Source organism: Nomascus leucogenys, chromosome 23, assembly GCF_006542625.1.
Source record: "Nomascus leucogenys isolate Asia chromosome 23, Asia_NLE_v1, whole genome shotgun sequence".
NCBI lineage: Eukaryota > Metazoa > Chordata > Mammalia > Primates > Hylobatidae > Nomascus > Nomascus leucogenys.
Genome location: NC_044403.1, coordinates 10,272,023 through 10,291,414, shown reverse-complemented (window position 1 = coordinate 10,291,414; position 19,392 = coordinate 10,272,023). Strand labels below are relative to the sequence as shown.

The 19,392-nt window shown below is 33.4% G+C and overlaps 1 protein-coding gene across 6 annotated transcripts in view; it reads right to left on the bottom strand.

Annotated features, from left to right (window-relative positions):
• The window catches only part of SOX5 (SRY-box transcription factor 5), a 753,263-nt gene that overhangs the window by 297,765 nt on the left and 436,106 nt on the right, over nucleotides 1–19,392 (bottom strand). For all 6 annotated transcript variants that reach the window (XM_030804393.1, XM_030804395.1, XM_030804392.1 and 3 more), the window contains one exon: nucleotides 17,058–17,268. In XM_030804393.1, the coding sequence (XP_030660253.1) occupies nucleotides 17,058–17,268 (211 nt within the window). The remainder of the gene's footprint in view (nucleotides 1–17,057; nucleotides 17,269–19,392) is intronic.

Sequence of the window (19,392 nt, the reverse complement as noted above, 5' to 3'; positions counted from 1 at the left end):
AGTGTTTTAGAATTTACCTTATTTATGACATTTAATACAGAAATAAGAAAAATATCGTGTTGCATCACTCTGTGCCGTTTTCAGTATTCTGAGCTTATACTTCGTAAACGTTTGTGTTCAAATGTCCTGTGACAGCCCAGAAACAATCACAGTAGAAGTAAACTCATATATATGCAATTATTATATCATACATGACTTCTATATAATATGTAAATAACCTTGGAAGCAATTAATGTAAAAGATAGATGAATAGAAGTTGCTTTTCAAATTCAGGACATCAAAAAAAAAAAAGCACTTATTCTTAATTTCAAACAAGATCTTCTCCTAAGCCTCCAAAGCTGGTCATCCAAAAAATGAGAGCAAGGAGCACAATCTGGTATTCAAAGATTATCAACATGTAAGATGGGCTATCTTAATCATCCAAAATGCCCAGGTCATATGCTCATCCTGTTCTGCCCTAGCCTCATTGCTCCTTCACGATGCTGGCCATATTTGTCCTCAACATCAAGAGTAGTTCAGACGGGTACACTGGGAGTCCTTGAGGTGTCATAACTCTGGGAGCAGGTGGCAAAGGAAATTCTGAGTGAGCTCTCCACTGACTCTAGTGCTGTCCATGCCTTTCCCATAAGCAACTCCTATTTAAAAAAAAAAAGACCAAGCATCCACTAGAACCAACCCAAGCAGGCCTATTTAATTAGGGCAAATGCTTGATATCCACTTCTTCATGTTAAACACACAGCCACACAGGCCTAGGAGGTCTGATTAATTTTAATATGCACGGTCCTGACAAGTGCCTCAAGGGTAACTGAGTGAAAAACACACATGCACGCACAGACACACAAAATCCTCCAGCTAGTCTTGACAAATCTGTTTCAGAAAAATGCTATGTATGCTGCCCAGATTAGAGTGTTGCTATTCAGCAAGGGCCTGGACCTTTAATGCAGGGAAAAGAGGCCTCAGAAACAGGTGGCTGGCTCTTCACTCTTGAATAAATGATATCCCCAAAAGCTGTGGCACATAAGCAACAAGAGGGACTGGCACATTCTCCTCATGTTTATTTGTAAATGTAGAGTCTGGGTCAATGGGCCTTCTCTAAGTGAGCTATGAATTGAAACTGAAAGTCTGGATGTGCTAGTTTCAGTGAAGGACAAGAAAACAGGTACACCATTTATCTGAGGGACTTAGAAAGTACTAGAAATGCTTGGGTAAAGAGAGGTTTGGAATGACTCGCATAGACCTGTTAGTAGACAAACTAATGTATCAGCAGGAATCAAATAGATTCTTTTTTTTATTGAGCCAAATAGCCAAACAGGAAAAGAACGATGGCTTGATTCTTAAGAGAAGATGAAGAAAATGAAGGCTATAATCTTAAATATCACTACATTTTGTTAGCAAAAATACAAGCTCGAGTTAAAAAGAAAAATAGAAGCTTTCTGGGACAAATGATTTTCTTATAAAGACAACACTGGTACTCAGCCCCAGGACCTGCTATATAAAAAGATTACCAAGGGCAATCTCTGAGCCTTTATGATCCAAGCCAGAGGTATTTCAGGAAAATATAAATTAATTTCCTATAACACTAATGAAATAAACAATATCAGAATAAACTGCTATGATGGATACCACTTGAAAAGGAGATGACAGTGAACAAGTTTCACTTTAGTGTTGAAAAATTACGAGGCTTCAAACTCGGCTAACTCAGTGCTAAAGTTAAAACACTTATTCCTGAAGAAATAGGCTCTACAGCATTTGAGGGTGTCTTCTTGTCCTGACCTTTAAAAAATAAACTCTTTTCTTTATCATCATTTTATGAGTGTCGATTTCCATACAGTGGTGCTTTTGAAAAGGGTGCCTGGAGGTTAGACTCTAGCTTGCTCTACAAGGAGAGAGACATTTTTCAGTGACAGACTGCATAGATGAACACATAGCCACAATGCATTAGGAGTAGCCTCCAACAGCAGCGGGAGTGTGAGGAACAAAACTTAAAAGGGCTCAATTGAAAAGTACCCTTGTTTGTCCTTCAGTGGAACAGCACTTACAAAGCCTCTTCATCATGTACTTTGTCAAAAGGACAGTGAGTAACTAAACAAAAGCAACTCAAACCTCTGCCAATTAAAGTATCTTTAGGCTTTTCCCCTGATCCGTTCACTTTTTATTTTTCCCACCCCATCAAATGTGATTTTAAAACAAGAGTGAATTTCAAAGTACCCCCTTCTTTGCCCAATTAATGAATGCTTTGGGATTTTGAACTTAGGAAAGCCAATCTCCATAATTTCCCCATAAAAATAGTAATTAAAAAGTTGGTAAGATTAAGAGGTAAATCTGAAGCTCTAGTTTAACTTGCCTGTTGATGTAATATGGTTCAGTTTAATTTCTAAAGGGCTGCTCAACAACAGACATTTAAATTATAAGAACAAGCATTGTGATTTATAATGTAAATTCAAACATCAAACATGCCATGCCTGTAGGGATGTTCACAAGGCCAAATATCATGCCCCAGGGGCCTGTCTTTTCTACAGAACAATTACATGTAATTCTGTAGAACAGCACAGATGAAAATATACTGCTAATAATACCTTCTTTAGCACCCATAAAATAAGTCTGAAAACAGGGAAATAAATTTTATATCTATTTAGAGGATCTAATGGTCTTATAGGTCAAAACATTTGTAATAAAAATTAAAAGGACATTAACATAATTTCTGTAAAAAAATAGAAGTATCATAGAAGGTGCAATCAATTGAAGTGAATTATTTTTGTGACAGACGCAAATATCAAGAAGATAAATTAAACAATAATGTTGATTCTTTCAAGTTTTAAAAGGATAAATAATGAACAATGGATATGTTACTGTTTTGTTCATAAACATCCAGGAATAAACATAAAACTGTCCAATCCAATCCCACAAATGGCACAGGTGGGATTAAGTGGGTGTTTTAGGATATTTGCCTCCAAGAATTTGTACTGCATTGCACAGTACGAGAAAGAGGGACAGGTGGGGCAATGTGAATGAAAATCCTGGTATTTCCTTTATCCAACAATGGTCTATGGTCTATAGACGATCCTGAGGGTGAAGGCTTGAGGTCTGCCACCATACATATCTTTTGAAATTCATTGCATTATTTGCATTAGTTCTCAGAAGAGAACTCTTTTTTTTAAAGTCCATACTAAAGGCAATGAACTGCTTCATGTAAAGTAACACTAGGTAAGTTTGGTAATAAGTTGTGCCTTTAGGGTCTTGAAATATAAAATTGTGAGCAAAGATTATCTGAAGAAGTTTAAGGAAAAAGTTCTAGTTGTTTAAATAATGATGAAGTCTAGTTCTAGTAGAAGCAAAAATTTCACAAATAAATGCAGTTTCTCACACACAAGGAGCACACTCATCATGGCAAAACAATTTTGGAGGTGTAGGCGTCATGCTCAGAAGGAAGAACACTGACAGATACAGATGCTAAATAAAACTAAGCATATGTGGGATCTGAAAGGGGAACTACACACACACATACACACACACACACACACACAGAGAGAGGCACATGCGCACACTCAGGCACACAAAAGGAAGGAAAAGAAAAAAAGTAAAGTGATGGGGCAGGGGGAATAAACCACGTAAGGAAAAGCTAAAATCTTAGAAACTATGAAAATGTGGACTTCATTTATATTTGTCTTCAGCTCATATTTGCATTTACTGTGGAAATAGAAATATCACAAATCCAATGTAAAAACTGCCCCTCCTGGTTTCACATTGGTCACAAGTTTCAATTTAATCCCTATTAATTTAGAAAAAAAAATTTTTTGGAAAGTTATTGTTCATTTAGGCAACTGCCCAACAACGTATTTATTTGGAGAAATGTATATAAATAAACTTCAAAGTAACTACCTGCCCTGTGATTTTTATGACTGTTGAGTTCGTTATTGTTCTTGTTGCTGATTACCTATCCTAAATTTCCAGATTTTGCAGCTCTGAATTCTGGTGTTTCAGCACATAAAAGCATTCTGGGAAAGGAGCATATTTTAACTACATAATATTAAAAAATGTATAAAGGAGAATTATATTGAAATACATAATGTTTCTGGTATATCTAAAGTAACAATGTTTCAAGGTAGCCAGGGTGAAATAATGACAATAACTGGTACAATTCCAAGTTGTTTATAATTTACAAAGTACTTTGATACACATCACTTCATTTGTCTCCTTCAACAATCCTCTGATGATGAAAGCAGAGTAGTTAGCATTGCCAGCTGAGGGCAGATATTTATTACATTAATACAGTTATTATAGCAAATTAAAGGCAAGTAAATATATTTTTTACAATGTAAATTATAAGGTAGATGCTCACTTTTAGACAAATTTAATTTACTTTAAATTAAAATTTGCATTTCCTGCAAATGATGCAAAATTCAAGAACCAAAATAGATAAAATTATATGCCCAAATGTTGCTAAATATCTGTAAATTAGCCCCTCAAAATTGATCAGAGACTAAACTACATAGATGTTAAACTATAATCGCTTAGTAATCAGTGGCAGACTCAGGACTGAAACTCAAACACTGAATACTAACTGTCTAATTACTCTTTTTACATTGTGGATTCATTTGAAAGCCAAAGTTATGGATTATCTCCCCAAAAATGTACAAATAGATATATTTTCATCATTTTGCAACAATTTCCAGGATTTATAAAGCCTCTGAAGAAACTCATGAATCCTGAATCTGGAAACTCTGCTACCTCTGAGGGAAGCTGTTAGACACCTTGGGAGACTAGAAGGAACAGGAAAGGTCTTAACAGGAAGGTTACATTTCTCTCACCATATCCCCTAAGAAGAACTAGGAAAGGAGAGGTTGTGGAGGGAAAGATCCAATAATAAAACTGCCCCAATCTGGAGCCCATCATAAGAAATACAAACTGTCTCCCACACCAGCTCTATTTACCTAGAAAGGGGTGCTTGTCTCCATCATGTTGAAACACTGTTAAAGAACAAGTTATAGCTTTAAATTCTGGAAAATTTTTCAAAAATCAAGCCAATTCACTTCTCGCTTTACCTACAGCAATTGAAGAGAATTATTATCTATGGCCACTAACCCATAGGTAATGTTACCATATCTTCTTAGAGAAGTATGCAATATTTAAGTCATTTAAAAGATTAATGTAAATAAAAAGTTTGCACTTGTGTAAAAATCACTTCATGTGTGTATTTTAGTTTTATATCTTGGGTATGAAAATATCTTGCTTTATGACCTAGGAGAATATTTTGACCTCTAAGTCCCAGAAAAAAATGAAAATAAATGATCTTACAATGCAATAAGGATAAGGGTATACATATGAGAAGAAGGTTGGAGAAGATGGAATAAATGAGTCAAATAGGGAAGGAGGTAAAAGAAGAGTGTGAGGGTATATTTAAAAAGAGAAAGGCAGAAACTGTTTAAAAACACAAATTACACCTGATCAGTTTGTAGGGGAGAGTTAGCGAGGCTACAAAATGTCAGTTAGTAGGTTGACTGTCACCCACAGTTAAGAGAAACAAGCACCTCCAAAGTCTCAAGCCCATTATTAGGAAGTGAAGCACAGAGAAATCAAGAACACTTTATTTAGACAATCACACACTATTGTAGAAGACAGAATGTAAATAAACAATAATAATGTGGTAAGAACTATAGAGATGAGTTAGTATTAGCAGCGTAGACTGACTTGAATTCTGACAAAGTTGTTTGAGGAAATCATTGAGTCTTAAGAAGTGAATAAAAATTCATCAAGTAGGTAAGACGGGAAACGACATTTAAGGCAGCGGAACGGCATATGAAACAGCACAGTAATATTAAAAACAAAGAGTGTTGAGAGAACTACATGTGATTTGACAAGATTGCATGACATGTACTTTGAAGAGTGGTAGAAAATAAGGTTAAGGGGGAACAATAGGGTAGAGTCGGATTACATATGATTTTGTAGTCAATGCTAAGGAATTTTTAGCTGATAGTACTTTTGTTCTAATTCGAGTTCCTCCATATAATAACACGAGCAAATCAGTAAGCCTCATTTACTCATTTTTAAGATAAGAACTTATACTAATTTAAGTGTTTTTGAAGATTACATGAAACAGCCCACATAACACCTGGCAGGAGAGTTGGACATTTGTTACGATCTCTCCCTTCCTTTACCCAAGGCAGCAAGAGGGCAACACTGAAGCAGTAGAAACATTCTTTTCACAAATATTTCACTTCCCTCAAAGATAAGGGGTTTAACGCTACAGAAAAAACTGACAAATAAATGGACAATTTTATCTGAGTAAGGATAACAATGGAGGCAAATAACGGTTCTTAAAGAGGTAAAAAGGTGAAAATAGCACGTGTATGCAACTCACAGAAATTTAGGCTTGGGGGCAAGAAGAATAGACTTGTAGATAGAAGGGATGGAAATCAATGAAAAGCGAGTTGTGTTTGTTGTGGTTCTAGGAGGAAGAAACTTAACTGTGTGAATAAGCTGCAATGGCCATTTCAAAGACATGCTGAAGCTGACATAAACATGAATATAGAAAGATTAAAATAAGCGAGTTAAAATCTTGTATCTGTAAGGATTCTATTTTAATTGAGATTTCTAAGGTTCTTGACATGGTAAAAATTATTTTCACCTCAACTGTAATTAGCCTAAAGTTTGAATGAAAATCGAGTTTCAATCAGACTCCTCAATTTAACTGCTGATCTACATTTATGGCCACTCCTGCACACCTGGAAGTTGAGAACACAAGACACTGATGGATACTTATCTACCTTTACTTACTGGCAAAATTAAGGCAGTCAGTTGCCTTCGATTTGTTTAAATTTAATGAAATGGTCTTTAAAACTAAGATGGTAACACTATTTCTAAAATATAAAAAACAAAAGCAAGAAAAGAATATCTGAATGTACGATGTAACTGAAAGGGAAAAAAGGAACCTGGACCAATAAATCATGAACTGCATTCTTGCTTTAGATTTAACACCAACTGCTGTGTGATCTTAGGCATATATATCTCTGTCTTGGTCTCTCCCTTTCTAAAATGAGAATGGAGTCCTAAAATGTATCTATGTTCCACTCGAATTTTTAATTCCTATTATTCCACAATTATTTTGCTCTCATTTTTCTAAAACAAATTTTTTATTAAGGTACCCTCCAAGGCATTATTTTTGAGCAGTAAAAACTGAGTTAATCTCCCATTAAAAGTTTTCTGGAAAATTGATCACTATTGAGGCATAAGAAATTTACTTTAGTAGAAAACTATTAATCACTACTATTACTCAATACTATTAAATATTTCAGATAATATATGATTCAATATTTAAAGTTTAGATACACATGTGTGAAATGATAATAGTAAACGATTATTTGGCAAAATCTCTCACTGGAAGGAACAGCAATAAGTATTGGTTAAGGGCATAGATTCTAGTCTAAGGTTGACTTTAGGCTGAAAAGTGACCCTGACTTGGTCACTTTAAAACATATTTAATTATCAGTTGCCTCATCTGGAAATAGAGATAATAGGAACGAGGATATTGAGATCATGTGAATGGTATTCCCTGAAACTGGAATGGCTATACACAGGAGCCCTGGTTATAAGGTTTTCATCAAGATTGAAAGAAGCATTTTATATAAATTATTTAACATTGTAGTTAACACACAATATACACTTAATACATGGTAACAATTTAAATATTTATATATAGTAATTTATATATTTTAATGCATTTCCCTTTAATACATATTTCTTCAATGTCTTGATAGAGGAATTATAGAAATTATGTGTCACATAATGTCATATTAAATTTCATTGTCACTCTTAACTGTTAGGTTTAATAGCTGAAGACCAACCGATAGACCATGGTTATCACAAAATATAATGTAACTATGCTACATAGGTCAGATACTTAAAACCATGAATAGACTATGCACTTTAGCATTCCATTCAGTTAAAGTGACACTGGATAAATAAGAATAAATAAGAATCAGAGCTTTTTGTGTAATGACAGGGAAAATTTCTCATAGAAAAAAGATGCAAACCAAATATATCAATATATTATTCTCCTATTTATAAGTTGCAAAATATTTTAATTAATCACTTGAAAAATAGGCTGGCTAAAATGAAAGAGAGCTGTCTTTTCTTCAACCCATATGCAAATCTAATTTTCTTTGTAACCATTTCACCTCAGTGGCCTCCTTTTGTATGGCGCACTATTCTTTTCTAACTTCTGAATTTGTGTTAGTTTGCTGTTGGCAGGGGTAAGGTCGGAAATAATACGGACTTTCTATTGAAATCTGCTTTCCCCCCCTCGATGAAAGGAAGCAAAGACATGAATATGGCACCCTCATAATGATTTAGCTGGGGCTTAATGAAATTTTCATCACAACCTGCTGTTCATTTTAATGGCCTTTGAAAAACAATGGCAAAAATAGCTTGAGGGAAGAAAAGATTTTTCTGTGGCATATATTTGTGAGCTTAACATTTAGTTACATTCACTCTATATCTGCTTCCCTCATAGTCATGATGTTGTTCCCATTACAGAGCTATGAAAATATTTTGTAGTTTTTAGAGTATAAGTTTTTTAGTTATTTTGTTAAATTTACTCCTAATTATTTTATTCTTTCTGATACTATGTTGCATCACAGAGCTTTGGAACATTTGTGCTGTACATAGTGTCATTGTCCTGATGCTTACATGATGTAAGGTTTTGGTGACTGTTCTCAGGTCAAATCATACCCTTTGATTAATGACATCATTGAAGCCAATGTAGCTTACCAGTTGTTGGAACAGTCGTCTATATCTCCATATATACATGTGTATATATATTTATATTATATAATATATAATATAAATATAATTATATTATATAATATACATAATATAAATATAATTTATATTTATATAATATACATAATATAAATATAATTTATATAATATATATTATATTTATATAAGATATAATTATATTTATATAATATGTATTTATATAAGATATAATTATATTTATATAATATATCTTATATTTATATAAGATATAATTATATTTATAATATATCTTATATTTATATAAGATATAATTATATTTATAATATATCTTATATTTTTATAAGATAAATTATATTTATAATATATCTTATATTTATATAAGATATATTATATTTATAATATATCTTATATTTTTATAAGATATATTATATTTATATAAGATATATTTATATTTATATTATATTATATTTATATAAGATATATTTATATAATATATATAATTTATATTTATATTTATATTATAGATATCCATTTTTCTTTCTTTGTAATTTAAAAAAGCAAAGTTCTGTCAACATTCTACTATTCTTTTTTATGATACAATTTTTGCTTTGTTACTGTTTTTTTGGTGATTAAGATCATTGCCTTACCCAAATACATAAATTACTCCTTGATGCATCTCTCCCATCATTGCAGTTATTAGATAACATTCTTGTCATAGCAAATTCTCAATAAAAGTGAGTCTATTTATAGTTTTGTATATTCAAAGTACATGTCAAAGAATCTTGTGTATCTAAACATCAATGCGTCTTAGTGGTTCTATGTTTATGCTAAAATTACCTTTCTGAAACTAACACTTTTAGATGCTTGCTTTGTGCAATTTATATTCCAATCTTTCATAAATACTACCTCTGTATTTTCTCTTTGTCTTTATTTACCAAGTCACTCCTCAGCTCAGCTTTTAATATGTTTGTAGAGAGGAAAGTACAAAAGGAACATTGTCATAGGAAATAAAATAATAAAAACATTCTCATGTTCAGGTACAATAGTGACGTTTCTTTGTGTCTACCTTTCCTGGTATGGACGCTCTATTGCTCTATTTCTTCTTTTATACCCAAATTGTTCTTACTAGATATTACCCTTTTCTAATTTCCAGTAGTTCTTTTCTTTTTTTGGGGGGATGGAGTCTCGCTTTGTCACCCAGGCTGGAGTGCAGTGGCACCATCTTGGCTCACTGCAAGCTGCACCTCCGGGGTTCCAGCGATTCTCCTACCTCAGCCTCCCAAGCAGCTGGGATTACAGGTGCCCAGTACCATGCTCAGCTATTTTTTTTTTTTTTTTTGTATTTTTAGTAGAGACGGGGTTTTACCACGTTGGCCAGGCTGGTCTCAAACTCCTGACCTCAGGTGATCCGCCCACCTTGGCCTCTCAGAGTGCTGGGATTACAGGTGTGAGCCATTGTGCCTGGCCCCCAGGACTTCTTAATGTCTCCTGCTAAGAAAATTAGGTGGGGGAGGTATCTATCTCCTGTGCTCTTTCCTGCTGGGACTTACTCACTGGGTTTGGCATGTCATACACTTCCAAATTAAGAGTCTATGTATCCACTTAGAAGTCAATATGATACATTGGGGAATACCAAGGCCATATACCAAATTCCTATGGAGAACATCATCTAAAGCTAAATCCCCAAAAGCTACTTTTAAAATACAACACATACTATCACAAAGCTGGTTCTTGGTAGACCTTAGCCCTGAACTCTGCAGGCATCTCAAATGAAAATTAAAAATTAACATGAGAGGGAAACACTTCCTAACTCATTCTGTGAAGCCGGCATTACCAACCAAAAACAGATAAAGACATTACATAAAATGTAATGGTATATTTCATAAACATAGATGTAAAAATCCTCAATAAAATATTAACTGATCAAATCCAACAATCTATCAAAGTAACTATAAATCATAACCTAGTAGAATTTATTCCAAGTTTGCAAAGGCTCGTTTAGCATTTGAAAACCATATCAGCGGTCTCATGAAAAATAAGCACAGATATCAATAGATGCAGAAGAAATATTTGACAAATTCTAACAATTACTCATAATAAAAACTCTCAGCAAACTAGGAATAGTGTGGGGTCTTCTCACTTTGGTAAAAAAAAAAAAAAAAAAAAAATTACAAAAATCCCACAGCTAACATCATACTTAATGGTGAGAATTAGATGCTTTCCCCCTTATAATCAAGAACAAGCCAAGGATGTCTCCTCCTACTGCTCTTACTTACTCAGCATTGTACTGAAACTCTTAGCTAACGCAAGAAGACAAAAAAAAAAAAAGTGCACATCTTTAAAAGGAGTAAGTACAACTGTCTTTGTTTGCAGATGACATGATTGTCTACGTAGAAAATTTCAAGGAATCAGTGAAAACTACTAGAGCTAATAGTGAGTCCTGAAAGGCCAAAGGATGCAAGGGGAATACGCAACAGTCAATTTCCCATATTTCAGCAACAAACAATTGAAATATAAAATTAAAAAGACAATATAATTTATATTTATATTTAAATTTTTACATCAAAAAAGAAATAGTAGGTATCAATGTAACAAAGTGTGTTTAAGATCTATATGTGGAAAACTATGAAACTCAACAGGAATCATTAAAGATCTTCATAAATAGACATTTTATGTTCATGAATATGATAACTCGGGATTTTTAAGGTGTCAATTCTTGCCAACAGGATCTAGAGGTATAACACAATCCCAATACAATCCAAGTAAGTTATTTTGTGGATATCAACAAATTGATTCTAAAGTCTACAAGAAAAGGTAACAGACCCAGGACACCAACATAATATTGAAGAAAAAGAAGAAAGTTGGAGGGCTGACACTACTCAACTTCAAGACTTATTATCAAGCTACGGTAATCAAGACAGGATGATATTGGCAAGACGATAGACCAACTGATCAATGGAACAAAATACAGAGGGCAGAAATAGATCTACACAAATACGTTCAATTGATCTTTGGCAAGGAAAAAGGCAAGTCAACGAAGAAATAATGGTCCTTTCAACAAATGGTCTTGGAATAATTGGACTTCTATATGCAAAACAAAAACAAAAACAAAAACAAATCGAATGAATGCAGACACGGAGCTGCTTTTTACAAAATTTAAATCAAAAGGGATCACAGACCTAAATTGCAAAATGAAAAACTATACTAACTTCAAGAAGACAAGATAGGAGAAAATCTAAGTGACCCTGGATTATGTGATGATTGCTAACAGACATCAAAAGCATAATCCATGCAAAACAATAATTAGATTTTATTAAAATTATTTATTCCTCAAAAGACAATGTTAAGACAATGCAAACACAAGCTGCAGACTGCTAGAAATATTTGCAAAATACATTTCTGACAAAGAACTTGTATACAAAATATACTAAGAACTCTAAAAACTCATTGACAAGAAAATGATTCAGTTAATAAATCAACAAAAGAGCTAACCAGCCACCTCATTAAAGGCATATAAGCACACAAAAGATGCTGAACATTACTTAAAATTAGATGACTACAAATTAAAACAATGAGATACCACTACACATCTATTTGAATGAATAAAATAAACTGACAATATCAAATTCTGATGAGAATTTGGAACAATAGAAACTTACATTCATTCCTGGTGGGAATGCAAAATCTTACAGCCACTTTGGAAGATAGTCTGGCAGTTTCTCCCAAGGCTAAAATATAATCTTCTCATAAATTCCAGCATTCACATTCCTAAGTATTTCCCCAATTGGGCTGAAAACTTATGTCCACATAAAAAGCTGCACATGAGTATTAATAGAAGCTTTATACATAATAACCAAAAGCTAGAAGCAACCAATATGTGCTTTGACAGGCAAAAAGAATTTATAAAATAGTGGTATATTCATACAATGGAATATTATTCACTGATAAAAAGAAATGAGCTATCAAGCTATGAACAGCTATGGAAGAACCTTAAATTACTAAGTGACAGAGCCAGTCTGAAAAAGCCCCATGCTGTATTATTCTGATTATATGATTTTCTAGGAAAACTACACATAGTAAAAAGATCAGTGATTACTTGGGATTCTGGGGAAAAAAGCGGGACGAATAGGTGAAACATAGGATAGTTTGGAGTGGTGAAGTTTATTCTACATGATACCGTCAGTGGTAAATAAGTGACAAGATGCATTTGTCAATGCATACTGCATTATACGTTGTACATTTCTATGCATTTGTACACATAAATGTATAATACAACATAAAAAGTGAACCTTCACATAAGCAAATTAAAAAATATCATTGAGGAGTGTGAGGGACACCAGTAAAGGATACAGAACTAATTTAACTGTGTTAAAAATATATGAAACAATTTCACTGAATGGGGTGGGGGAAAAGTAAATTAGTAAGTTACCTTAGTAACTTTGGAAATGAATGGAATCTGTAAGACTAAAAGCAAAAGGACCCATACACTGTACTCTAGTTGACAAAGATATTTCCTATGGTAGTAGCAGTTAATTATTCTGATACCCTTCTACATGTATACTAGAACTGAACAATTATATAAATGAATGGTGGTTAGCAGGAGCCATATTTCTCACTGTTGGGGTGGAAATGTACAGATCAATAAGAAATGAAGCTGCAATAATCCATGCAGAAATGGATTCAAGTTAGAGACATTAGTAAGAATTCATGTTCAGCTTAATATAGACAAGTATAGAAATATTTATAAATATATACATATATAGGTTAGTATACAAACATATATTTTCATCGCTCTGTCTGCTCAGAGGCCCTCAAAGGAATGATACGTCAGAAGCAAGGGGTATACCCAGCATCCAGATCTTGCATTCTAATATTCTCCAATAAAAGGAGCCAGAGCTTCTTGGAGATATGGATGATTCTAGCACTGGAGCAAGACATATACAAAATGAGACCCCAGTATCTTACAGTGTCAGAAAGAAAAGAAATGCTAAACTAATAATAACAATCATTATCATGACCACAATAGTGGTATGTAAAAATGACACCCAAAATATGAAATAAATATCATGAATCCATACTGATGTAAAAAAATGATTGAATGAAACAATAAATGGTAAAGAAGAGATAAATGTACCATATAGAAAAATCCAAATAAATTATGTAGACACTCCAACTCTAGTAACATAACTCCCTATTCCTTAGTATGGCTTGTACAGAGCTCCTCCCCTCCAAAGAGTACGGTGTAGAAAGGGGACAGAGAGCAAGTTTACAGTGGAGAAACTTGCAAAACACTACTTCAGCCAATGAACAAGGTCAACACCAACATTCTTAATTACATAGAAAGTATGTAACGATATGAGGTGACAAAGGTGGTATTTTACTTCTGTGGTCTTCCTCCCAAAACTCCAAATCTCATGGGATTGAGACAAACATCAGACAAATGCCAGTAGAGAGACATCCTGCAATATATCTGAACAGCACTCCTCAAAACTCTGAAGGTCATGAAAAACAAGGACATTCTGAGAAGCTGTCACAGCCAAAAAAAGCCTAAGAAGACATGACAACTAAATATAATGTGTTACCCTTGATGGTATCTTAAAACAGAAAAAGCACACTTGGTAAAAACTAAAGAAGTTTAAATCAACTCTGGACTTTAGTTAATAATAACGTATCAATGTTGGTTCATTATTTTAACAAAATATACCATACTAATGTAAGATGTTAATAAGAGAGGAGACTGTGTATACAGATGGAATACATGGGAACTCTGTACTAGCTGCTTAATTTTTCTGTAAATCTAAAACTGTTTTAAAAAAATAAAGTGAATGTATAAATTACAATAGTAAATCATGGCCATACTTCAGAATATTTGACAGTCATTTCTTTCCTTTTTTTTTTTTTTTTTGAGACACATCACTCTGTTGCCCAGGCTGGATCAATGGCCCAATCTTGGCTCACTGCAATCTGCCCCTCCCAGATTCAAGCTATTGTCCTGCCTCGGCCTCCCAAGTAGCTGGGACTACAGGTGCACACCACCACGCCTGGCTAATTTTTGTATTTTTAGTAGAGATGGGGTTTCAACATGTTGGCCAGGCTGGTCTCAAACTCCTGAACTCAGGTGATCCACCTGCCTCGGCCTCCCAAAGTGCTGGGATTATAGGCATGAGCCACCATGCCCAGCCTTGGCAGTTATTTCTTTTCAAAGTATATTACTTGGCAGAAGACACACTCATACTATAATTCTAAATGAAACAGGAAGCACAATATTTTAAAAGTACAGATACTCCTAGACTTATGATAGGGTTATGTCCTTAAACCCTTTTTAAGTTGAAAATATCATTAAGTAAAAAATGCATTTAATTCAGCTAACCTACTGAACATCATAACTTAGCCTTGCCTACCTTAAACTTGCTCAGAACACATATGTTGTTAGCCCACCATAGGGCAAAATCATCTGGCAACACAACGTACTGTGGAGTATCATTGTTTACCCTCTTGATTGCGTGGCTGACTGGGAGCTGTGGCTCCCTGCCGCTGCCCAGCAATGAGAGAGAGTATCCTACTGCATACAGGAAAATATCAAAACTCAAAATCTGAAGTATGGTTTTACTGAATGTGTGTTGCTTTTGCATTATCTTAAAGTTGATAAATCTTAAGTGCATCCATTATAAGTTGGGGACCGTCTGCATAAAGCTAATCATAAAAAATTAGCAGAATATATGAAAATAAACACTAAAAAACACATCCTAAGAATCCTATTAACCTCATATTAACATTGTAAGGAAGAAAATAAAAATCACCTGCAGCTATGACTTCATGCAAGAAATTACAATGCAATCAAATCTATTAAAATATCAAAAATATCAAAAAATTCAGATAAGATATCCCATTTTGCCTGTCTGTAACTTCCTACACCTTTCAAAGAGGAAGAAAAAAGTTTTTTAAGTTTAGCATATTTCACAAGTATTCTAAACTCAGTTACCGAAGCAGTATAAAAATAATTAAACATTATTGCTATTTCACACATGAATAGCTATGACTTCAGGTGATTTTTATTTTCTTCCTTATAATGTTTTATATTTTTAAGATAATTATGATAAAACTGTATTATTTATAATATTAGGAAACAATCCACCATTTTAAAAACATAAGGTTGTCTGGATCCCCCTCAACACTGCATTTTTATCTCCATGAGAATAGAAGGACATGTAACAAAATATCCAAAATCTTTGGCTGACGAGAATATCTCTAAAATTCTTTCCAATTCTCAGATCATGAGAACTGCATAAATTTTAACCAAAATCCAGGTCCCAGTTATGTACTTGGTAGGGAACCAGAGATATTTAATTGTCACATGACTGTCACATATACAGGATAACAGAATTTTGTGTCAGATATCCTCATAATTTACCAGTGTCCTAACAGACTAGAAATGAGCCCAACTTATTGTTACACAGTATACGTGCAGTGTATTTTTGTTATAAAGTATGTCTGCACATCATTGTTTGTTTGCTTTAAATTTCCACCTGATTGAAACAGGAGGCATGTTCTTGTGTGCAATATGGCACCCATGCTTAGGATGGACAGAGGTTTAAATAGGAGTTAGTAAGCATGTGTAACATAAAGGACGATTGTCAATTACGCGTAAGTTTGTACAATTTGCAACAGTTATTTTATTGGCTTGTTTGCTTTAATTTTAAGATTAGTCCATTTGCGTATCACCTGAAGGCTCCTATCAGGGACTATAAAAGAGATTTAGAGGATAAAATCTTAAAAGAAAGACTTTCTGGAAGTTGAACAAATAGGAACTTAAGCATATCTAAAAGTTAAAGAATCACTAATTTGTAAATATATAATAGTCCTAACCATATTAATTTTTGACTATACAAGAAACAGGATAAGATGAATCAATGTATAAAGGTTAAAAAACGTAGTGAAATTCTACATTAATCCTCAAGGGAAAAAAAAAATGAAGAGAAACAAACTAGACTGCAGATATTTGACAAGTAGGTGACTATTCCCGGCTCTGCTGCCAGATTCTATTCTTGAATCCTTTTCACTCAACCGATTTACTCATATGTGAAAATAACATCACAACATAAATTAATGATTAAAAAAATTGAGATAGACAGGGCTAAGTACTTCTGAAAAAAAATATACCAACCGTCTTCATAGCAATAGGTTTCCATTTTGTCCAATTTAACTTTAAGAGTATAAATCAAAAAACAAATCAAGAAGTTAAAATCAAAGTATTAAAATCAGGACACAGCACCAAGTTTGTTTTCTTTTCCAGTCTTTACCTTCTGGCTCGTTTTTGATGAGCTCTTCCATTTTCCTCTGCTTCAAGGTGTCAACAACATCAGCTAAACTGCCCTTGCGCCGTTCAGGAGTTCCCAGGGCTGTACTAGACAAGGACTCGCCACTCTGTCGCCCACCTTCTTCTGCCTTCTGAGGTGAGGTAGATGAGTTGTGTGGGGCAAATGAAGACATAACTTTATTGCCATCAACTTCCTGAAAGAGAAAGCAAAAGGACAAATAATTGTTTACCTGAAAGAGAAAGCAAAAGGACAAATAATTGCTCAAAATTCAGTAACTTACAAAAATTGGTTATATGGCTTATTCAGCTGAAAGATTAAAAAGTGAAATGTCACTCTGCAAGAGGCAAAGAAACCAAGAAATTCTGAAAAAGAATAAATGAAGTTTTCATGGTAGTACTAGAGTAAGTCAAAGATCTATTCAAAGGAGAAACCAAAATACGGAGAGCCTCTCCTTTAAACTGAGTATAAATGACAATATAGTCTTATACGAAGCCTTTATTATTAGATTTGCTTATTTTCCTGCTTTTGTTTGACAGTCTCAGATTTTCCTATGGATATTAAATGTAGTGATCATTTGTGTTAAACTTCCTGACTTTGTAATATTTAAACAAATATCATTATACACAATTTATGTTCATTTTCAGTAGCTGCCTCTTCTTGATAATACTCTAAAGTTTTAGTTTTTCCACCTCCCTCTCCTTCTTTTAAGAAAGCATCCATCACACAGGTTATTTGACATCAGACAAGAATATTCCAAGTTCAATTTTGCCTAAGATGAAGACATTTTCAACTTCATTTGTTACATGAAGCACAGTTTGTCAATACTCTTTGCTATTTTGTATTTTAATCCTCATTTGCCCTATAAAATAAGGTTCGTTGCAGTTTTTGCTTCTTCATAATCATGTGGGTATGTGAATAAAAATAATTTATTGTATGGTTCTAAAATGTAAATATCTTTTTATAGTCTATTGTCATTTTCTCACATATTCTAGCACAACTCTGGTAATTTGTATAATATTTGGGGACTATTTTGTATAAAACATATTAAGTTGATTTTTTAGAAATTATCAGGGGGAGTGATAATGAAATGATAAAGAAAAATTAATTTTCCTACTTAACGATTTTCCTTGTATAGTCTCTTACTTCCATAATCCTTTACCTTTCACAAAACAGACATCTTAAACATAAAGCTGTATCCTAAGATCTTTGAGTCTCACCCTAAAAATAGTTCTTAATTCTACAACATTAAAAGTTTGCATTAAAATATATTTGAATGTGTGCCTATTTAATATTCAGGATATTAGATTATATCTGTTTGCATATTTCTTCTCTACCTATTTGAGACACAGTAATACAATCTGTTGACTTCCAAAAAGTAACAAATCACACTGATTGATACTCAATATTTTTAAGGTTAATGCAATATTTTTGACTAGCTTAAAAATATGCTAACATACTTGGTTTAAAAACCATCAGTGTAACTTAAAAAAATAGATTAAAAATAGAGATGTCAACACAAACATAATCTGTTAATATGTTTTTCTGTTGTTAACAGATATTAGTGAGTACAGGGACAACAGGCTATGTTACAAACATCAGTTTGTTGCATGTGGCTGAGGCATGTGGGGAAGGCAAAAAAAAAATGTGCACAACAGAATCTTCCAAATTATAATTCTAAATCTCAAATGGCTTTCATTTCTCACAAACATTACAGAATACGCCTCTGACTAGCACTATGGCTTGGGTGAATATTTTATGGACAAAGTAGCTTATAACATACTTGGATTTAGAAATCAATGTACAAAATGTAACAATTACAAGCTTCTGCACGTTAAGTGAAGGTACACTTCTGGAATTACTGAAACCTACATAAATATACAAACACATAAACACATACACACACACACACACACACATCCCTAAAAAGAGCAGTAACAAATTCATTCAGTAAATTAATAGGAATGTTTTTATGAATGGTCCATAACACACATTAGCTTAGTTTCATGTGCAAACAGAATATTGTGAAACCTCTGTACTGATTTTCCACAGAAGATCTTTCTTCCCATTTCTTTCCAGGACCAAAAGCAGAAACATCCCAATGTTAGCTACACCTCGAACGTTTCTCTGTCTGTACTCTGCTTTCACATTATATGATGAAAAACTTTAAAAATAATAATTGGGCAGCTGACATTTAATTGCCATAATTGAAAATTACAATGAAGTCAAGTCTACTAAAATATCAAAAATATCAAAAAATATCCAGATAAGGTATCCCATTTTGCATATCTCTAACTTTCTACACCTTTCGAAGAGAAAA